This window comes from Cryptomeria japonica, chromosome 10 (genome assembly GCF_030272615.1).
Source record: "Cryptomeria japonica chromosome 10, Sugi_1.0, whole genome shotgun sequence".
Taxonomy (NCBI): Eukaryota; Viridiplantae; Streptophyta; class Pinopsida; order Cupressales; family Cupressaceae; genus Cryptomeria; species Cryptomeria japonica.
In genome coordinates, this window is record NC_081414.1 from 771,508,528 (window position 1) to 771,533,161 (window position 24,634).

The following is a 24,634-nucleotide window of genomic DNA, read 5'->3' on the forward strand; positions in this document are numbered from 1 at the left end:
TTCCTTACATTGATTGCATTTATTGTCATTTCCATATCCATGCAAGTTACACATTTAATTATTATTATGCAAGTTTCCTAATTATTATTATTATGCAAGTTATAATTCAAGTTTTGAATAATAAATAATTTTTCTTATGGTTTTTATTCCATGCAATTCATCAAGTAGTGAATTCAATTAATTGAGCTTTGCAATTTCTAATTATACGCGTTCAATTCATAATTATTTCCAAATATGATGTTTATCATAAGTTAGAAAATTAAATAAAAGATGTTGAAAAACCAAAACCTAGCAGCGTTCGATATATACAGTGCCTTTGGGTCACGCTTACAGGTAATGTCGTCATGTTGAACTACTGCACTTAACGCCTAATAAAGCTACAACAATGACGTATGTGGCATCGTCCCTATAAATCATCGGGGAGTAATAAGGGACACTTGGAAGTTAAAATCCAAGGGATGGGTAATCCCCCTTGGATCGATAATTTAATAAGATAATTCTAAAATGATCTTTCATCCACTGATTTAACCATAGTAAACCCCTGTTAGGGTTGATTGAATGGAATTCTTTTATAAAATTGATTTAATCTTGAAGAATTGTTGTCGATTGACAATTGGTCAAGGGTGAACCTTATGATAAGAATTAGGATCTAGTTATTTTAGGGCACAAGCAATAGGCCATCTTGAGCCGTTTCTTAAGCGCTACCATCCTGGGTAGCAACCGCAAAGAAACTGTCTGGGACATTGACCCTAGAAAGGGTTGCGTACCCACTAATCAATTTACATCAAACCATAGAGTAGAAAATAGAACTACATACTTTATGCCTTGATCCTGTGCTGAAACAGGTATGTAGGCAATCTTAGGATGGAGTTGTCCCTAGTACTCAAGCATTTGTGGGTGGGGTCTAGGCTTGGTAAGAGAAGGGTTGAGTAGAATCCTAATTTGAAAGATAAGCATAATAAAATGGAAAAAGTAATTCAACGCATACTCGGAAGGAATCCCGTATGGATTCGCTTGACTTCCCGAGGCTTTAAGCCAAATTTTGAGGTGGAATTCAAGCTTGAATTATGTTATTTAATTACTCCTAAGGATAGCGACCTCGGTGCACTTCTGTTAGAAAAGTGTAGTACTTAGTGAGTGGCTCAGAACCCGAATGGTCTCGATGAGTCTAAGTCTCTGGCCAGAGCACCTCCTATCCCAATTGGATAGATGCCTACCCCATAAGGGTAGATGCCTATCCCATATTGGATAGATGAAATCTTATGTCCCGTATGGACAAATGCCTAACCCGTATGGTTAGATGCTCATCCTGGATGGATGAATGCCTAATCCAAATGGATGGATGCCCAGAGTATGCGATTGAATCAAACACAAATGATTAAATTAAACAAAAAAGAAGAGAATGGTTCATTTTGTTGAGTTAATTTATGGTGGGTTCTTACACAGTGGATAAATTGTCCATATTGGTGACTTTTGGATTGGATGTAAATTGTCCATATTGGTGACTTTTGGATTGGATGTAAAAGTTGTGGCAACAATACACCCCATGAATACAATGAAAACCACACTCCCTATGATAACTTTACCCTCCTCCCAAGAATAAACAAATTTCTTAGAAAGAGAAGGGTTAAAGCCTTTCATGTCCTCCAAATAGGACATAAGATTGCCACTCTCTATTATAGACCAAATAATATCATTCTACTTGAAATTATCACTATTGTTTGGCTCAATTGGGATGAGATCACCTCCCATGGTAAACCGATTCATAGAAAAACCAATGAAAGTGACTAGGAAAGGGTATGACAAAGGTAGGTAAGATACGTCGACATTTATTAATGAGATCTTTTGTAGTGCAACCTAGCATAGCTTCTCCATGAAGCATCATAATTATATTTTTTGAATTGCCCTCAATAATGATTCTTTACATCCCTCTATCTTTAGCAATACCTATCCCATAAAAGGTCATCACCACTTTTGCTAAACTTGAGGTTTAGGTGCTAAGGTTAACGACATAAACCATAATCATATTACCTTCCTGATGAAACCACTCTCACTCGCCCAACTCGAGTTCCCTTTAGATGAACCGTCAAAATTTAATTTCATCCAACCAGTGTTAAGGGGGGACCTATTAATATCTTATATAAAATTTAATATCTATGAAATTGTATAATTTTCTACTATTATGATATCTATTTTCTCCTAAGGCAAAACATTATGTTAAGGTCCAACTATTTAAATCACACTAACATTTCTTTGAACATTAATAATAAAAATTATTCTTTCAATAATCATTATTAAAAATATTAAATTTATTTATATTATTCTTTCAATAATAAGAAAATAATTCAGTCAATATAAATGAGAAAGTAAATAATCTTGAATTCCTTTAACCCACAACTAATGTTAAAAGATTTAGGTCCGTGTTTCATTCAAGTTAAAAAGTTTAGGCACATGTTGTGCATTCATGCTAAAGATTTAGGTACATGTTTCATTCTGCGCCTTCCATTTTCCAATATTTGAGTATAAAAGCCACGGTGGGCGATCTGAGTGAATATCGCTCAGACGAATGGATTTATTAGCCGCCAATGATGAACCTATTTTGACTCGTCATCAGAAATATTGTACATGGACTCCGCGATTTACGTTAAATGTAAACACCTTTCTCGTTCCTGAAATTCCCTCAAATTTTGTGAACGCCGGTGGTGAGGCTCCAGGAAAGACACGGTTTATCACGAGGTTGTCTCCTAGATACAACGTGTGTTAAAGCTTTCATTACAATTTTATCTACTGCATCAGCAAGGGGAAGAAGTGACACCAAGAATGATTAGGGCTAGGCATTTTCTTTATTAGTTCCTGCCCACAGGCAGGATACTTATGCATTCATCTAGGTCATTTATTTATTTTAGCTGACCAATCATTATAGAGAATTAAAATCTGTGAACATAAATTCTATAGTTCATATTTTATTTTTATTTTAAATGATTATAATAATATGATTTTTCTTTGTTCTTATTGGTCTATAATGAAAAGAGTAGGTAAAAAAATAATTTTTGTCTAAGAAAAATACATTTTAATTTGATTGATTAAATGACTTGTCAGTAATATTAAATATTACATTGCTGAAAGGACTATAAAAATAAAAATAATATATTATATTATTTTGGGATCCATAGACCCCGCTTCAATCGTGCTACACCATACGATCTTCGTACATTGCATTCAATGTTCTGGGTACACTGCATTACATGCATTCTTTTTAATTTTGAAATATTAAAACTAAAAAGTCCTTTTAAAACTTTAAATGGCCCCACTCCAATTTTGAAATTTAATAAAAAAATTAAAAGAACAAAAAATTTGACGGCCCTCTTTTCTTTAATCATTTTATATTTTATATATATATATATTTTTTCTTCTTAATGAATATGGTAAAAACAAATAGTTTAAATTAATTATAATAGTAATTTTGACATTTTGATATTATTTTAATTATTATTATTAATCTTATTGAATATGGTAAAAACAAATAGTTTAAATTAATTATATATATAAATTTAAAAAATTAAAAAAATAATATCATTAAAAAAATTGTTTAAAATAAATTAATAAAAATTCGTGAAAGTAGGTTTATATTTTTACTTTTATTTTATGTCATAGACTAATAGTTTTATTCAAATTTTTATTTTTTATATTAAAAGTTTATGATCTATAAAATAAATTTTAAAAATTAAGGAAATAGTATCATAAAAAGGGAATTGTAACAAAAATTCACGAGAGTAGGTTTATATTTTTACTTTTAATTTATGTCAAAAGCTAATAACTTTATTCAAAATTTTATATTAAAAGTTTATTATCTCGTTCTCATATTGTGTATAGATTACCTAATGCATATAGTTTTTTTATAATATATGAAGATTTAATAATATTATTATTTATTTTTTAACATACATATAAATAAGAAATTTTTAATAAATGTATATATTTTTATTCTTTATTAATTTAATAGATTTATTATTTATTTTTTATATTATTATTTTGATATAGTTGAACTTTACATTTAATATTTTGTTTCTTATTTTTAATTTAAGAAGTTAAAACTTGCTTGTTATTCATTTTCATAAATAACTCTTCTTCCTTCTTCCTTCTTCCTTCTTCCTTTCTCTTTTTTTTTTCTATTTTATACTCTAAACTAACAACACTATTGGCAGGAACTTGACCCTTTGCGTCTCTTGTTATTTTTGTTTTTTTTGTTTCTGATATGTGAAAAAAGGAATTGAGTTTTCCTAGCTCCATTTTTTCTGAGTTTTGAAATAGATGAGAGACAATTTCCAACGTTTAATTAGGGCTAGGGTATTTGGACATAGCAAACACTGAAATTGCGGATTGTAGGTCCCATTAAATAGAACAATGGAGAAAAGGGGATTCACGTTTATTTTATTGAATGGCTCTGTCACTTGGTATTCCCACTGCTAGAATGACTATAAAATGAGGGGTACCCGCGTAGACAAAGCATATCGCTTTACATTTTAGTCTTAGAATTCATCTAAGGCTGTTTGCAATGGCTGGCAGAGCTTACGATCCAAGTGCTTGATGTGTGTTGTTATCTTTTGCAGATGAAGCGAAGGAGCATAATTACACATGGAAAGTAAATTACCAGACATGGGCTCCAGATTGCGTGCAGGTGAATATCATCTCTATAAATGAACAATACCCGGGGCCAACCATCAGAGCCAGACAAGGGGACAATATTACCGTGAAGTTAGAAAACTTGATGCCCACTGAAAACGTTGTTGTTCACTGGCATGGCATCCGACAGGTAAATGATCTCTTTTACTTTTCATTTCCGCTCAGTTTTAAATGCCACCCATCAAACGCTCCTACTTATATACAGTGGGTTGTTATCCATAGAATATAGTGCGTCTAATGTTTGTCATTTCCCTTTTGTTTTCGGGAAATAACTCTATCTTGGCGTTTTGCATTCCAGAACGGTACTCCCTGGGACGACGGAACGGCTTCCATGTCGCAATGCGCAATCTATTCAGGCGATACCTACGTCTATAACTTCACTGTGGACAGAGTAAGTTGGAGTCTTTTTCAGTACCAAATGTGTGTTTCTCTTCTCTCAAATAATATCGCTGATAAATCAAATGCAGCCGGGGGCCGTACTTTTATCACGGGCATTATGGTCTACAGCGGACAGCGGGGTTATATGGAATGCTGATAGTGGATGCGGCGGGAAAAGAACCCTTCACCTACGATGGTGAGCTGAGCATCATTTTAAGCGACTGGTGGCACAAGAGCACATACGAACAGGCGGTGGGCCTCTCTTCCAATCCATTAGTATGGGTTGGGGAGCCTCAGGTATATCTAAATGCTAATGATATAAAACCTTATAACTCACCAAGAATAAATTAAGATGAGTTTAATAAAATGTATTGCAAATTGCAATGTGTATGTTATTATTTTAAAATGGTATACACTCAAACCATCCATGATGGTTAAGCTGGGGTTTAAAATTCATTTAAATCTCACAAATCTAGCTTTTTGTTTTTTGCTGGTTTTTACCAGTCATTGCTGATAAATGGCACAGGACAATTTAACTGTTCAGCAACTAACAAGTACTGCAATGCTACAAACACACAATGCTCGCCTCTCGTCTCGCCGGTCCAACCTGGGAAGACATATCGTCTCCGTATTGCAAGTGTGGCATCTCTTGCAGCCCTCAACTTTGTGATTCAGGTTAGTCCCAAAAAGCTTCATTTATCAGTGAATGTTCAACTTGTTTACGTGCCGTAAATGGGTATTTTTAAACCTTTCCCATGTTTCTCACATTTGATTTTGTACAGGGACACAACATGACGGTTGTCGAGGCAGATGGACATTACGTAGAACCAGTGGAAGTAGACAACCTGGATGTATACTCTGGTGAAACGTATTCTGTTCTCATCACTGCAAACCAGGACCCTTCTCAAAACTACTGGGCCGGTGTGAACGTGAGAGGCAGAGACCCCAAGACTCCCACTGGACTGGCCGTACTGAACTATCTTCCAGATCTCCCAACCAAACTCCCCACCGGACCATCTCCCACGAGTCCCCAGTGGAATGACTACGCCTACAGCAAAGCTCTGGCTAAGAAATTTGTGGCTCTCAAAGACCACGAAGAGCTTCCCCCACTACAGTCCGATAGGCAGCTGATCCTTCTCAACACGCACAACAAGATCAATGGATACACAAAGTGGGCGATCAACAACATTTCGGTCGTGCCGCCTACAACTCCCTACTTAGCTGCCATGAAATACAATATCACGGGCGCCTATGATACCACCCCTCTTCCGGACGTTTACACTCCTCGTGACTACAACATCACCATTCCTCCGCCAAATCACAATGCCGTCGAAGGGAACGACGTGTACGTCTTCAAATTGAACTCTGTTGTCGATGTGATTCTTCAGAATGCGAATACTCTGACTCCCACCATCAACAACAGTTCAGAGATACATCCATGGCATATGCACGGTCATGATTTCTGGATTCTGGGATATGGAGATGGCGTGTTTGACCCCGTAAACCACCCTCCAAAGTATAACATGGCCAACCCTCCACTCCGTAACACAGTGGCACTGTTTCCATACGGATGGACGGCAATTCGGTTTAGAGCCGATAATCCAGGAGTATGGCCCTTCCACTGCCATTTGGAGGCCCACTTCTTCATGGGGATGGGAGTGATGTTTGCAAAGGGAATAGATAATGTAGGAGAGTTACCCACTACAGGGATGGGGTGTGGCCTGACCAAGAATTATATTCACATGCACCACTATCTCTCTACCTGGCTCGCAAGTTTTTCCAAAATAATGGCCATCAATTCCATGGTCAGTCGTCAATCATCCATTACAATAACAGAGGCTACATGGTAGCTACTATTCCTATCCAAGGCAGAAAGGCTGAAGTGTTCTTTTTTAGTGTTGAAAACACTAATGTATTTTCAATTGAATAAAATTATTATGGGAAAGCTGATGTATGTTTTAAAATCTCAGTTGCTATTTGTTACCAATGATTCAGCTTCAGTTGTTACAATAGGTAAATAAAAGTATTTTTATTAAAAGTTGAATTTGAATTTTTCATATTCAATTTTCTTTCAATTCACGACTTAAAAGTATATTATTAAGTCTCTATATATACAACACAACATGGTTATATTATAATTTGTAATAAGTGTGTCCTCGCTACAAATCATTGTTAATAATATAAATTCAAGTTTAGTTCTTAGAACATATGACAGTACTAAGTTGTGAAAATTGAATTTCATTTACAATAAACTTTGAAATTTAATAATAGAGCATTACATTTAACTTTGAACCACACGTATTATCATCAATTTAAAATTTAGAAAATTGATCTTTGTTGGGCATAAGACACAATTAGACTAATGATAGGCTTGCTAAAGACGGGCTAGCAACATAATTAGTAGAGAACTCCAACAACAAATGGAAGGTTGTAGGTTCTAGTCCTAGCTGATCCAAATAAGTTGTAGCTCAACATGTGGTATCAGAGCCTAAATAGGAGCTCCAAGCACCTATATTTTTTCTTAAGGGCAGTGTTGGAAGTAAGTCATACCTGGATCGCTAATGGATTGACCAAAGAGTGATCACTAGCCTAGTTGTTGGAGCACTCCAACAACAAATGAAAATTCCTCAATTTGAGTCCTAGCTAGTCCATGTGAGATGTAACACAACAATCATATCCAATGTTTGCTTACATATTCACAATATCCATATTTAAAATATAAAGAACAATGTCATTTTGTTAAATTGATCTAATTATATTCGATTTTCCAATATTCCAACTATTTGAGCACTTTTGTAATATAATTTAAATGTTTAATGTATGCTCATTTAAGGAAATGATGTATGTATGTCATTCTTTAAAGTATTCTCACCACCAAAAAATTTGTGATCCATTCATGGCATTCACAAGGTCATGATTTATGAATTCTTAGATATGGAGGACGTGTGTTTTATGTAATAATATAAACTACTATAAGGTCGTCCTTTGCAACAAAACATTGTTGTAGTGTTTGCAGATCGATGGAAAGCACTTAATTTAAAGTTAATAGTCTACGTGCATATGCCTTCCAAATCCATTTACAATTATAACAAGGTTATATGACTAGTGTCCAATCATTCCAACCACTCTTCCCTTAGCATTTTGTTGGGGATAGGAGTGATGTTTTCATATGAAATAGAGGACGAAAACTTTTCCACTACAATGAAGGGATGTCACCTCACTAATAATAAAGTCCACATACACTACTAATATCTTTCTTTGAGGAAAAAACATTTTAAGATAATGATTTTATCTACTATCAATCCCATCATTAATTATTAGTGTAACAATAATTCATAAGCATTATATATAGAAAATATCAATAAATCCTTTTATCAATTATCTGTTATCTTGAATTTTGGTGTTGTATTAGGAATCCTTATTATATTAGATGGTAGGAATTATATTAACTAGCATAAATCTTTTACAAACGTATATAAATATTTTGAAGAAAAGAGAGGATTGGTTCTACAACAACGAGAAACAATCAATTTTCTTGAGGAGTGTTGGAGATAGCCTACGATGTAAGTACCTACCTTTACCTTGGTTTTTTTCATCATTTGTGTTCTTCTATTGTCATTTATGTTTGTTCAATTTTTTGCTTTTGCTATTTTTCTTTTTCTTTTTGAGGATTGTCTATCCCTTATACCCTATTGCCGTGGGTGACTGAATGTTTGCACAAATGTTTTGATGGTCTAAGCATACCGTATGTACAGTGGGCTTATGGATGAAGAAAACAAACCCACTAATATTAAGAACCCAAAATAAAGAGGTAAGGATGAAAATGCTAAGGGAAAAAATATTTAAGGAAGCACTACAAGAAGAAGAACCAGAAACCCTACCAAAGCAAGCAGCCTTCAATGTGGTAATCAGAGGAAACAAATCAAGGCTCATCAAAGATCAAGGAGGAGGCAACAACATCCAAGCTGAAGGAGGTAAGGACCCAGTGTTGTGTAGGGTTTTAAGGCTTCGCCCTAATGAAGAAATGATCTATGCTCCCAAGAAAGGGAAAATAGACTCAAGAATCTAGTAATATTTTTTGCTTGTCTAGATAAAAATTTCCTCCCATCTATTAAATTCTTTGATAGCTGAAATATTACTATTCGGGGAAAAATATTGGGTATCTATGTTTCATTCTATTGCATTATTCGACAAGGGCTCTTTATTATTATTCTTAAAAATCACACTATGCAAGAAAGGATACTAGAAAAAATTATGGGATGTGGGTAAATCTCTATTTAAAGACATTTCATAGTCCGTAAATATTTCTCAAAATAAGATCCTATTCTATTATACCCCAAGATGGATAAACATTAAAAATATCCCTATGCAAATATGGAAGTTTATTCCAATCTTACTTAAACACATTGAGAAACCCCTCCAAATTGAGGGCACCCATGCTATTCTTCCACACATGGATGCTAGGATTCTAATCTCCTTCAATTAAGGAGTGCAAATACCTAATACTTTAGATTATACCCTTGATCTTGAACAAATTTTCAGGTATGAAATAACAACCCTTCAAGGCCTCAACTCATGTTTTTTATGTAAGAGTGATGGCCATCATAAAAGAGATTGTCCAAAACTTATGTTTAATAAAAAGAACCCTAATAATGTAGCCTTTAACAAATTTGTAAACCTAACTCCCTTGAAGGTGAGACCAATGGTCATGTTAGGGAAGCTCATAATAATAAATTAATGCTCACAATGCCTCTAAGAGAGATTCCAACAATAAGTATCATCATAAAGGAATCCAAGCCTTCAAGGATACTTCCTCTAAGGGGATTGATAAGTGCAATAAAAATGATAGGTTTGAGAAATCTAATCCCCTCTCTTAGGATGTACTTTTTGAGGCTACTAATGATATATCAAAATTTATAGTTAATTCATGTGACACTAGAAGAACTCTCCCTAGTGTTAGGAAAAATGAGGAAACCTTAACATCCATTGGCTCATCTCTTAGGGGAGTTGACGCCAAACATAAAGCTATGAGAATAGACAAAAAGGGGATAAATAATAGACATGTGAAGGAGAATCAAAATAATAATAATGAAAATGTCTTTAATCAAATCATTAAGTACAAGAAAAGTGTCGAGGAATTGGTGTTTCATAAACTAATAGAGTTTAATAAAGACAAAGACATAAAAAACTTATTTGTGGACTCTATTAATGTTGTTAATACACCAACTATTGAAGGGATGATGCTAAACCTAGCACACAATATCTTCCATGGACTAAAATGGGGATTGGTTTCAATTATAATACCACTTGTGGTATAAATAAAATTGGGAAGACCCCGCCATCTGACTTCTCTGACACAACCTTTTCAATGGGCTATGATGGGTCCATAGAAGATAGTGAAAATGATGGTATGACGATTGATTTTGACGATTTAAGCCCCACCCAAGAGGACATTAAGAAGGTTGATGTCATTGATGGAAAGATAGGCAACCCAAGAAAGACCAAATAAAAGAGGAATAATTACAACAGGAAGATTAGTATGGTCAAAATGGGCAATGAAGGTAAAGGGACTAGTCTCCCTAAATATTTTGATAGACTTTGCAAAAGTCACAAACATGATCCCTCAATATAATTTAATATGATCAGGCTCATCCGCTAGAACATTAGGGGATTAGAATCCCCAAATAGGAAATATAGTAATAAATCCTATTGTAATCTAAATAAAAATATTGACTTCTTGTTATTACAAGAAGTTAAAGCTACTAGATTTTGTTTGATCAATGACTTCAAGTTTATCTAGAGAAATGTCGTTATGTTCAATAAGGATCATAAGAAGGGGAAGGGAGGTATTGTAGTACTTGGCAATAAATCTTGGAAAATCCCATCAAAAAATCTTAAAAGTATAGACAAGAGGAATACTATAAGTCATAGGAGGATGGAATATAGATTATAGGAAAAATCATATGAGACTAAAATAAGTAAGACTAAGAACCTGATAATGTATATTTTATGAGCCTATATAAGGAAACACAACACAATTGGAGGAAAATCATAACATTTATCCACAATAATGGAGAGCGGGAATAGTATCAAGAGTTGGAGCGGGAGTTGTGCTAGGGTTTCTAGAGTTAATGGTGTTGCAGGGGATGTTGTAGGAGATAGCAACGATGGTGAAGAAGATGATAGATGAGGGCTTTTGGTAGTCAATACTGCCTTTCTTGAGCTGGTTGGCTCTCTCCTAGCTTGGGATTCCTTTTAGTGAGTTTTTTCATCACTTTCCTTTCCTTAGGCCTCACTTTTTTCTCCCAAAGGATATCAGTTTTGCTTCTTGTTCATCGGGATGTTGTTTTGGAGGTGGTTCATGTCGAATGTTGGTGTTTTATTGCCTACATGACCCCTACACCTTCTTTTGTCCATATTTCATGCTTCATATTGGGTGATTCAAACCCTTTTGCCTACATAATTGACCTTGTTTTTGGCTGCCTGCAAATCTCATGGTCAGTGGATGTGGGACCTCTTCTAGCTTCCCTACTTTGTGATGTCCTTTGCCTTTTTCCTACTTGTTGTTGGGTACACATTGTTCGGGCTCAAGATTTATTGGTCCTGATTTTTTTCCCCTTTGTGGTGTTTTGGTGATCCCTAGTGTTGCTTTTGGTGTTGTCTATGTTGGGAACTAGGTGTGGTGGTTTATGTCTTGCTTAATGTTGGGGATTCATATGCCCTATTGGTGGATCTATAGTTTTGTGTCTTCTTCTCCATGGAAAGGTGAAACAAATTTGATAACCATATAGAGTATTTTGCTAGTTGATTTGCCATTCTTGTAGGCTATGTTCCTGGAAAAAAAGAAAAATCCCCCATAGAATTGTAGGGCCATTGGCTTGTGCAACCAAATTGTGACTGTTGGATTGTATTTTGCTTTTTTCTTTGTGGTCTTCTTTGCCTTTCAATTTTTCTCTTCCTTTATTGGTGCTAGTACCACTAATGGTTAGAGGCTGATTGTTGGGTTTGAGAGATTTGAAGCATTCCCATTTTCTCTTTGTCTGAGGCCTTTTCTTCGTCTTCTTTACTGAAGAGGCTCGTATTTTTTATGCCAAATCTTTATTGTGTATCTTCTATCATGATGGAGGCTCTTCTTTGGGGGCTTGGTGATTAAGGCGATGGACCTTATTTTGTTCTACAGTGCTACTTTTCCTTTTCAGGTGGATGTCGGTGTAGGTGATGTAGTAAGGAATATTGCTCACAATCTTATATAGGTGGTTTGTAAGGAATATTTGGACCTTGTTGATCCTATGGAGGTGGGTCATGACATTTTAGCTAATATTGTTTGTAGGTATGCTTTTGACATTGTTATTAGCTAGTTATGTGTCTTTCAAGGTTTCTAGTTGCCTACAAAAACTTGGTTAAGGTTAAGGGATGCCTTTCAAAACCCTTCTAGTTTGTTTGTTCTAGCCCTCCCCTTGATTTCCCTATTTTGTGTCTACCTAGAGTGGCTAGGTATTTCATCTTTTTTTTGGGATGTTGGATGCCTTCCAAAACTAATTTCTTTTTAGACCTATGTGGTCTCATCATTCTTCAGAGCATGTCTCTATGTTTGGAGGTCCTTTAGGCATAAGGTTGCAAGAGGCCTTTCAAAAGTCACTATTTGTTTCTAGTTTCTTGTACTGGCTTGTTGCCAATGCAAGTTTGTTTTTTTGAAATATGGTTTGAGGTGCTTTGAAAAACACCTATGTTGTGAAAATCTAAGCCTGTTGTGGGCTTGGGATCTTTGTTCCCACTAGTTGGATATTTTTTTTCAAAATCCTCTCTTTGTAGGTGTTGGCAAGCTCTACTTGTTGTTTGGTTATCTCACTTCTTGTGCACCTATTTTTGGTGGTTATTTATCAGTAATGAGCCTATCCCATAGTTTTCTAACCAAAACATAATTTGAGGAAATATCAAACCTCCAAAACTCAATGGGCTAGAATAAGGGCTAAACTTAACTGCATCAAAGAAGGTGATAAAGGGTCAAAGTATTTTTTCAACTTTCTCAAGTATAAACAGAGTATGGAAGCTTTTGGTCCTATATTTGTAGATTGTTATTGGTGCCAAGAAAACTAAGAGATAAAAAATGCATTCATGAATTTCTATAAAACCCTATTTGTTGGATTGGTTGAAGGGACTGGAATACTAAGACGGGGGTGAATCAATATTCCCACAATATTAAATCTTTTACCAAACTTAAATTTTCTGATCTAACTAACCAAATATGCTTAACACACATGAAACAACAAATGTGGAATAAACATGAAAATCACAACCCTAAAACAAACACCAGATTTTATACGTGGAAAACCCAAATGAGAAAAACCACAGAGTGTGTTAACTCTCAATAGAATAACTAGTTATATGGTGTTATACAAAAGAGGTGGCTCACTACCAGATTACAAAAATGGCTCACTACCAGAATGCTCACTGCAAAGATACAAAAGATAGATAATTGTCGGAATGCTCACTGCAACAAAAAAGGTTGAACTAAAGAGGATTGCATCTCCAAATGCATGAGATTAGTTCCAGGATTAAGCTCAGATCACAAATCACAAACCTTACAGTAAATCCAGTAAAATATCTCTATACAAATGTCCTTCAACACTTTCAAGAGGTTCGGTAAAGGACTATTGCAATACTATCTACACTTTTGATTCTATAATAACTGCCTTCGCTATCCACAACTCGCTACTTCTCTATTATTCTCCCTGCTTTGTCTCCTTTGCTAATCAATAAACACACACACCTTAAACACTTATTTTCGCACTATCACACATATCATATGCTTCTACATATATGCTAGAAGACATTTACATGAGAATAATGCATTGGTCTAGCTCAACACATTATCCAATAAAACCTTGACCAAGTTGGAATCTGTGAGATCTCAACATGCTTCCTTTTACATAATTCATTTACTGATGCATATACCATTATTACTGAATAGGACAGGGTCATCGAGACCCAAAGATACTGATCTGTTATCACAAAACTCAAATATAATATCTTCAAACTCCAAAGAAATAGATTCCATGCATACCAAGAGTACCACAACACAAAACTTGAAGAGATACAATTAACATGACCAAAAATAGCTGATACTAGGAAATGCAACTAATATTGGAACCAGAGTAAACACAATATAGAATTCCAGAGATAGGGATCCTCCAGACATCACTCCATTATAACAACTCCATCTCACTACATTACTCCTAATATTAAAATGCACAACACCTGTTCATAGCAAAAATTGCACATAATGACTGTATACAATGTTCAGATAAAATCTGATAATAATGAACTATGCATTACTTATCCTGACCAAACCTTACAACTGAATTGTCCTCAATATACTGCATACATTGTTCGGTCCATATCGGATAACTCGTGACATCAATGAAAATAATATTCACACAAGTCTAACAATCTCCCTCTTTGTCATTGATGACAAAACATATGTGCATATAGCTCAACTCCACCGAACTCATACATTTCCTCTATATTTTCTCCCCCTTTGACATCAAGGACAAAGGATGCCTTTCATGAAAAAAGAAAAGAAAGAAAAACAAAGTATATACACAACTGCAAAAATGTCAAAACTGAATACCAGTCTGGATATAACCTTCAGTTGCTCTTCTTCAGAAAGATAAGCTTGTATTTCTCCTTTAGGTCAGGATAAAGTACTTCCCAAGAATCTATGGCCATTTTGATGCTAAATGAAAGACTTTTATATTCCACTAATAGATCAATGACAAGGGAGAAACTATCTAGAGCAGATGGGTTCTGTTCATACTCAATTACATTACTAAGCAATACTGAAAAGTCGTCCAACTTTGCTTCAACAATCTCTTTCACTTTCCAGAACTTATTCACAAAGTCTTATTTTTGCATCTACAAGAATAAGAGTTCAACTTGAAGAAAGCTTATCCTTTTTCTTTTTCCACCATCCTTATCACTCAAGAAATCAAAATATTTCCCTAAAGTACTCAATTCATCTTCAATTGGATTGATTTTTTCTTTGTGCTTTGTGTTATACCTGTAGATTCTATTGGCACTATGGATACAATCTCTCAACTCCTCAATGCACACTAATATGGCTCAAACCTCATTCATAATCGTGGTAATGATCAATGCTCATTGATCACCCTTCATGCTGATTAGGGCTTCCACTTCTCTTTTCTCGATTGACTTTATAGTCGGAACCTCTCCATTGTTGGATAAATCAGTAATCACAAAATAACCTACTTCATGATTGGATAGCATTTATCCAACATGATGCTATCATCCCACACACAACTGAGGATCAATCTAACAACTTCCACATCATCAAACCAAGGGAATGATGTCCATAAATTCAAACATTTTCTCTCCAATTCCTTAACACTCTGCAACTCAACATCACTCAAACCAGCATTAACATTTCTTATTTTCTTTGGGTTGATTTCATCTAGGAACACTTTGTCCAAAACCTTAAATTTCTCGCTACTAGATTCTCTGACAATCCTTTTGCTTTCCATGATTTCTCGCACTGTTCTCTTTCTTTATTTCTCCTCTACTATTCACAATATTCTTAAGCACAAATGACTAATAATGAATTAAAAAGATGATACATATCTTGCCAAAAGCTTCCTTTTAGGGTTTTGTATCTAAGAGTTGTCTTAACAATGATGTCAGCAAAAGTTATTTGATTGGTGAATAGCCTCTAAAACATATTCATGCTAGATCAATAACATGATCCACTCAGACAAGGGAGAGTGAAATATTTTTCCTTTAGAATAGAACTCCCCCTAAGCCAAAGCACTATACTCAGTTACCAGAGGAAGAGGTTCCTGCACCGGATTTTGGTACATCAAGATCACTTCCTTCTTTCTCCAGACCAAATTTTCCTTCTTCTTTGATTTATATTCTTAATCACACTCTTCTCAATAGATTTCTCCATATTTCCATTGCTACATTGATTAGCATAATGTCTAGAGTGTTTACACTTGAAACAACCGATCACCTTCTTTACCGAATGAGATACATATCTCCATTAGTTATCCTTATGTCCATAGCCATTGTAAGTATAACAGTATCCATGAAAGTTGTAATTCATCTTATTTGCTTCAACCAAATTGTGATTCTAACTCACAACATGGTTTCTACAATTATTTGCCTTATGACCAAACTTCTTGCAAGTATAACATTGAATGCTTCTATAGTTTGTAACCTTATGTCCAAATTTATTGCATTGAAAACAATAACCATTGAAAGATAGGTACCTTTGCACATTAGGTTGTCGAATCAGTGGCCTTCTTGCATTAGAATTCGTATTCCAATTCTTTCATGCATCCTATAGTTTCTTTTCAACTTCATCTTTAACTTCTTTACCTTTGTCTTTCTTATCTGAACATACACCGGGCTGAAATCCAAGTCTGGCCTTGTCTAAATTAGCTTTATGCATATTGATCAAATCTTCTAGGAGCTTGCTACTATTAAGGACCTTATTTTCTACCTTCATCTTCTTCACTTCTTCCTCTAACTTTCCACATTCCTCAGACTTTAGCTTGATTTTTTCATTTAGGGATTGCTCTATCTTGTCTTTCTCCTCAATCTTCTACATCAGATCTTTAATAGTCTCATTTTCCTACTTCAACTGATTGTTAACCTCCTTATGCCTCAATTTAATTTTTTGGATTTTCTCTCTCATCTTCTGCACACATTCATTTGATACCTTCAAATTTTCATTTAGTTCCTCATTCTTTGATTCAACACTTTCCAAATCTTCAAGAGTTGTCTACAAGTCTTTATCCACCTGAAATTCTCCAGTAATGCACATAGGTGCCACGATTAAACCAACATGGATCTTCCTCAAGTGGTTAAGCTTCCAAGCAAGGGACCAAAGCTATGAAACCAATTGTTGGATTGGTTGAAGGGACTAGAATACTTGCAGGGGGTGAATTAGTATTCCCACAACTATTAAAACTTTTATTGGACTTAAAATTTTTGATATAACTAACCAAATATGCTTAACACACATGAAAATAAAAATGTGAAATAAACATAAAAATCACAGCCACAAAAGGAAGACCAAATTTTATACATGGAAAATAATAAATGGGAAAAACCATAGAGAGTGTTATCTCTCAAGAGAATATAACTTGTTATATGGTGTTTTACAAAAGGGCTCACTACCGGGTGGCTCATTGCTAGATTACAAAATGGTTCACTATCAGACTGCTCACTGCAAAGATACAAAAGATGGCTAATTGTTGGAATGCTCATTGCAATAGAAAAGGTTGAACTGAAGAGGATTGCATCTCCAAATGTATGAGGTAAGTTCCAGGAATAAGCTCAGATCACAAATCACAAACCTTACAACAAATCCAATGAAATATCTATGTACAACTATCATTTAGCACTTGCAACAGGTCTAGTAAAGGACTACTGCAATACTACAATACTATCTGCACTTCTGATTATGTACTAACTTCCTTCGTTGTCCACACCTCACTACGTCTCTCTTATGTCTCCTTCACTACTCCATACTCATACACACACACCTTAAACACTTCTTTTCACAGTATCACACATATCACATGCTTATATATATATATATATATATATATATATATATATATATATATATATATATATATATATATATATATATATATATATATATATATATATATATATATATATATATATATATATATATATATATATATATATATATATATATATATATATATATATATATATATATATATATATACCAAAGGATATATACATGGGAATAATGTGTTGGCCTATCTTAACACGCTTCCTTTTACATCTTCGCAAGATCTCAACATGCTTACTTTTACATAATTCATTTAACGATGCATATACCATGATTTCCGGAATGGGACAGGGTCATCTAGACCCAAAGATACTAATCCATTATCACAAAACTTAAGCATAATATCTCCAAACTCGAAAGATACAGATTCCATGCATACCAAGAGTACCATAATGCAAAAAATGAAGAGATACAACTGACATGACCAAAAATAGTTGATACTAGGACACGTAACTGATACCCAAACTAGAGCAAACACAATACAAAATTTCAAAGATATCGATCTTCCGGATATCACTCTATTATAAAAACTTTATCATACTACATTACTCCTAATACCAAATGCACAACACCTGTTCATATAAAAAATTGCACATACTGACTGCATACAACATCCGAATCAAACCTGATAATAATGAACTATGCATAACTTATCCTGACCAAACAGTATATCTATATTGCCCTTAATATACTGCATACAGAGTTCGGTCCATACCGAATAACTAGTCGTGACAATAATATTTACACAATTCTAACACTATTTACTATTGAGGATTACAATAACAAATGCAAACAAGCTCAAACACCGTGCAAAAGATCTATCCCTAGGAGATTGAGCTCTGGAATGAAAAACGAAGTAGGCAAATACAACACAAAGGAAGAAATAATTAATACCATTAATTATTTCTAAAATAGAAAATCTCATGGGATAAATGGCATATCAACATAGTTCTAAAATGCCAATTTATAGTGGATTGTGGGTGACCTTCATGAGGTATACTTTCAAGCTATTAGATAAGGTTCATTAAGGAGAAGATATTAATAAAGGGGTGTCACCAAAAGATGGAGATAAGAGAAATATCAAGAATTCGGAACCTATTGCACTTTTAAATGTCCTCCCAAATGTCCTCCCACTCATTGTGAATGAGACGCAAATTGGATTTATCAATAGGAGATAAATATTAGAGAGCCTTATTACAATCTGGGAGTCTTGATTGGGTGAAGAGAAGTATTTAGGAGGCAATAATATTTCTTCTTGATTTTGAGAATGCATATGAGCTGGGTAGAATGGTCCTCCATAATTATGGTATGGGTGGTGCACTTAGTGAACCTAGGTTATATCACATAAATTCATGGCATACTAAAGAATCCCCCTTTTTTCAAAAAATATTACTCTAAACTCCCTTCTTGTCACCCTCTCCCAATACATGGCCCGAATAAAAAACCCCCCTATTTTCACCAGATATTGTATTTTTTCAGAGCCTGAATTAAAAACCCCCTATTTTCACCAAATATGCAATATATTATTTTTTATTTTTAGGATATTAAACCCCCCAATATGAATGCATGTGATATAATATTGCCTAGCCAATGAAGCCCCCATGAATGATGGTCCTAGAAGAAATGGGATTCTGAAGTACCTTATGCAAGATGATCCAAGTTCTCTTCAAGGATGTCAGTCCCCAAATTGATATAAATGGAGAATCAACTAACCCATTCAATCTTAGAAGATCTATTAGATAGGGGTTCCCTTTAGCCCCTTCCCTATTTGGTATGGGTACCTGCAAGAAGTTGTGTCCAATTTTTGGCCAAAAAGTGGAAGTTTTTTCCCATTTTTTTCAATTTCATCATGTTTGACCTAAATATTTGAGGAACTTAAAGAATGAATCTTGAAAAAATTTAGGAATAGAAAACGTAGTGCTCAAAGTCTACTTTCCAAATATGTAATTTATTTTAATACCCAGCTCTTAAAAATAAAGTTTGAATAGACATTACTAAAACTTATAGTTTAAAAGTCACTTTCAAGGACCATATCATGCCCATGTATGACAAGCATAATTTGACCTAAATGAAATTGTTTTTATAAATCCTTTTGGGAAAGGATCTTTAACTCACACACCTTTGATGCGAATAGTTTTTTGTAATTTTTTTCTCCACGTTTTTTTGTTAATTTTTTATTGGGCATAATCATTGTTTTAAAAAATTCTTGTGTACGGCAAGCATAATTTGACCTAAACTTAACATTTTTTGGTTTTTTTTTTTTAAACTATATAGAATTGTCTCTAGTTTGATGCCATATAAAAAAATTTCAAAAACTTAGAGACAAAAAAGTTATTAAAAAACTAAGAAACCATGTTATTTCGAGTTTATGGACCTCTTTCATTAGTAATTATTTTAATAATAAAAATATTGATCCTTTTTCTAAAAAAATTATATATTTCAAACCTAAACAGTCTCTACTATAACGGGTTATCATTGTTTAAAATTATTTTGATAATTTGGTGTTCAAATATATTTTTGAAGTCATTATTTTATATGAAGATTGATTTGGCCTTTAAGTTGCAGGTCAAACCAGATCCAAGCCAAAGGGTTGGGTCTCCAACCCATTTCCCAAGCCAAAACTGAAGCCACAACCAAACCAAAGTTTGAAATTTTTAGAAACGGGATCTCGTTTCATTTTTTTAAATAATTAAAAACACATTTAGCAAACTGGATCCCATTTCAAAAACAAAACGAGAAAAGGGGATCTCGTTTCCCTTTTTTTTAAATAAACTATTTATACATTTTTTTTAATTTTTTTTTTAAAACAAACTATATATACATGAAATATAACATTTATGTTTAAGTCACATTTCCCTTTGTCTTTTTCCTTTCTTATACTTTAAGTTATATTTCATGTATATGTTTGTAGGATGTTTGAGAGTGGTTTCAGATCTCTAGGAGTTATAATACAAATTCTAGGATTTAGAAGATCTTATAAATTGTGATGTAATAGGACCTATAGTGTCATAATACAACCTATTATGTCATAATGGATCCCATTGTGACATAATAGGTTGTATTGTGTCATAATAGGTCCTATTATGACATACTACGACCTATTAAGTCATCATAGGTCCTATTATGTCATAAGACCCCTCAAAAGGACCTATTATAATATTATACCTCTTACTCGGACTTATTATGACTTAAGACTACTTAGTAGGACCTGTAGTCACATAAATCTGTCCACTTAATTAAATGAATACTTAGTATTTATTTGATTATTTAACCATCAATTAATAATTAATTAAATTAATATTTAATTAATTCATCTTAACCCTCTTCTCCTATTAATTAAATAAATTATTCAATTTATTTGATTTAATTCACTTAACCAAATTCAGACCATTAATTAAATAAATAAAGCATATTTATTTAATTAAATATTCTCTCACATTTAAATAAATTAATATTTATTTAAATCCCCCAAAATCCCACCTCTCACATTTAAATAAATTAACATTTATTTAAATCACCTTTATCCTCTACCCACTTGCATTTTCCTACAAATGCAAGTTGCACAATTATTTTAAATAAATAATTTATTTAAATCACCTTTATCCTCCACCCACTTGTATTTTTCTACAAAAGCAAGTTGCACAACTATTTTAAATAAATTATTTATTTAAAATCCTATTTATCCTCACCCACTTGAAACCTTTAATGGTTTCCCTTAAAGTCTTCAAACTTGATGGCTTTAAAGTCTTCAAACTTGATGGCTTCCTTCTATAGTCTTCTTAAGCCTTTAATGGTTTCCCTTAAAGTCTTCAAACTTGATGGCTTTAAAGTCTTCAAACTTAATGGCTTCCCTTAAAGTCTTCTTGAGACTTTAATGGTTTTCCTTAAAGTCTTCAAGCCTTTAATGGTTTCCCTCAAAGTCTTCAAGCATTTTAATGCTTTATCTTCCTTTTTCTCATTTAAATAAATTAATATTTATTTGAATATTTATCCAAATGCAAATTACACCATTTAATTGAAATAAATGATTTTATTTTAATTGAAAATACCAAAATTCCTCCCACTTGCATTTTCCTACAAAATCCACTTGCATGCCTAAACCCCTTCTAGATTCTTCTAAACCCTTTCTAATTAACCTAATCCATCCCCTAAATATTGTCACATTCCTAAGCAAATTGGAGTCACTTCTCAAAGACTCCAAAGTCTTTGAAAAGCAATTAATGCTTTGTGTGTTCAACAAATTAACCTCTAAAGTCTTCCAAACCACTTATGGCTCATACATGACCATTAATGGTTAATTCCACTTGCACCCATGGTTAAGGACTTTGACCCCTAACTTAACCCTCATGTAACCCATGTGTCTCTTCAAAGCATTTATTTCTTTGACTAGGGTAACCATCATGTCCCCTCAAGCATTTAATGCTCCTTATCTCTCCTCTCAAGCCTCCTCATGGTGACACTTGTCAACATGGGATTGGGTTGAAAGTCTCACATGGATTGAATATCTTTCAATCCTAACCCTTGTTAAGATTACTCAATCTTAACCCTTCATTTCCTCATTTCTTCTATAAATAGAACCCTTCTCCTCAAGCAAAAGGAAGCATGAGAGTATTGTTGTTATACTGGTATTAGCATAGAGCTTTCTCATAGCATCACTATCTACACTTGCATAGCATTTGCTTATCATATTCAACCATCTTGAATCTCCGTATGGCATCCATGGCTAGTGCTAAAAGTTGAGAGCTACACTCATGTGGAACTTGGAGAGGAGAGGAACAAGGGAGGAGCATCTATGAGCATCTTGATTAGCTATTTTATTCTATGTTTATATGCTTTCTATTTCATGCTTAATATCTCTCTTGATATGCCTATTTAGGATAATCTTTTGTTGCTAACACTAACGTTTGTTTCTTGTGCTCTTGTGTGTGTTGCCATCAAATAGATTTTCTAATCCTTTTTGCAGAGCATCATTTGGTGAACCCGACGTGAATCAAAGAGCAATCATTTTGAAGACTACTAACTTTTGAATGTTTTAATTGACATACAGGTCATTCTCTTGCATTTTTGTTCTCAATTTAGCACCTTCGCAAATTGATACTTTAGCGCTATTGTCTATATTGTTTCTCTTTCGTGTTAAATAGCACTTTTGTTTTCACACAGAGTAGAGCTATTGTAACAGAGAGTTGTAAGAAAATTCCTTGTAACCGAAAACCAAAAATTTTAGGCTTGTAGAAGCCCACCAAAACATGCGGATTTTTCTAACTAATTATCTTTTGTGCAGGTTTTAACTAACCCCTACAATAGGATTATTTTTAGCAATTTTAGCTTAGGAAATAAATTTGTTCATATTGCTAACTTTGTCTTTCAAGTTAGGATAAAATAAATTCATTTTCCTTTTGGGTTAAAATCAACTACACTTTCATTTGGAGTTTTAAAAAGAACCACATCTTTCATTTAGAGCTCTAAAAAGAATCACACTTGTTCAAAGTTAAAAAGAATCACAAAAACAATCACGCAAATTTATTTTTTTGCAAAGTTAGGAACAAATTCTTTTGGTGCTTAAAATCAACAAGGCAAATTTTATTTCTTGCATCAAGCTAAAACTCACAATCCACACTTCCATTTTTGGTGCAAATAAAATTCAAAATTAACTTGTTTCATTTTTACAGCAATTTTACTTCATGCAAACGTGTTTTTCATTAAGTTAACCAGGATTTTTGAATTCTAGTTTACTCAAACAATTGCCTTTGAAAATTAAAAAGAACACCATGATTGTTGGAGCAACATCTCCAAATAGATAGAAAATCATTGCGATGACAAGTTAAAAGGAACGAGTGAATTTTGTGTTTGGCACACTTGTACAAAAGAGTTGGTCGAGTGGTCCTACTTCTAACACACACTATCCTCTCCCTTGGCTCTCGCGGTCCTAGGTGCAAGAGAAAAGTGTTAGTAACACTCAAATTTTATCTTTTTAAAAGAGGCCTGCCAAGGGATTGATACTCTTGGGAACGACCTCGAGCGGTAAATCCTTCAAGCCGCTATAGAAATTAGGTGTGAGCGAAAGTTGTAACCTTGGGTATAGCTATTCCTACAGTGTAACTGGCTGAAAGGACAAATGGGCCCCACCACTGGTTACAAGGCTCTTAAGTGAGTCACTGCAGAATGAACTTATGTCCAAAAACATCGAACATGACTAAACACCTTTAAGTAGTAGCCCACCCATTCTATTGATTGAGGATATTTGCAATATAATTTAGTGCAAGAGCATAGATGGTTTTTCTCCCAAGATACTCACCATACATATTTCCTTGAGTAGAAACATAGCTTTTTGAAAAGTCACTTGTGGCTTGATAAAAGTGGTGACTCCCCCATCATAGGGATCATCTATTTGTTATGCTCGTGCAAGACTTAGTATATCACATCCTTACCTACCAAGGCGGGATTCATAAGGTATGTAGTACCAAAGTCGAAGAAATATCAAGATGTGGGCTAAATTTATCACAACTGGCCATTTGACCTTAGGGATAAAAAGTGTTTGAAGTGTGTTCATTTTAGCCAAGACCAAGTGCAAATTGAGCCGACTTCAGGCTTTGGAAATACACCTTAAAATACATCTAAAAGAAGGGTCATATACAAGTCCAAGGATTGGGTTGATCTAGACCCATACTCATTTGTGCTTTTGGGGCAACATTCTTGTGTTTGTGTGCTTGCTTTGTTTTCTTGTCAAAGAAAAATCAAAAAATCACTCCCAAAAAAAAAGTATTCATCCAACCAAACATTTTTCAAAACAACCAAACACATCAAAAACAAAGTACAAACAACAAAAGAGTCAAAATTTTATGACCATTCTTCACATCTTGCGAAAGAAGAAGCGTCATCAGAATATCAACTTGAAAAGAAGACCATTAAACTCAAAGGCTTTGATCAAAAGGAGGAAATTCTTCT

General features: G+C 34.0%; 1 protein-coding gene across 1 annotated transcript in view; it reads left to right on the forward strand.

Moving 5' to 3' along the window:
* Positions 1-2,566: 2,566 nt before the first annotated feature.
* Positions 2,567-24,634, forward strand: part of LOC131026999 (L-ascorbate oxidase-like) — a 48,833-nt gene continuing 26,765 nt past the window's right edge. Inside the window, exons 1-6 of the mRNA XM_059212790.1 lie at positions 2,567-2,759; positions 4,611-4,813; positions 4,982-5,094; positions 5,151-5,358; positions 5,566-5,736; positions 5,844-6,866. Of these exons, the coding sequence (XP_059068773.1) occupies positions 2,567-2,759; positions 4,611-4,813; positions 4,982-5,094; positions 5,151-5,358; positions 5,566-5,736; positions 5,844-6,866 (1,911 nt within the window). The remainder of the gene's footprint in view (positions 2,760-4,610; positions 4,814-4,981; positions 5,095-5,150; positions 5,359-5,565; positions 5,737-5,843; positions 6,867-24,634) is intronic.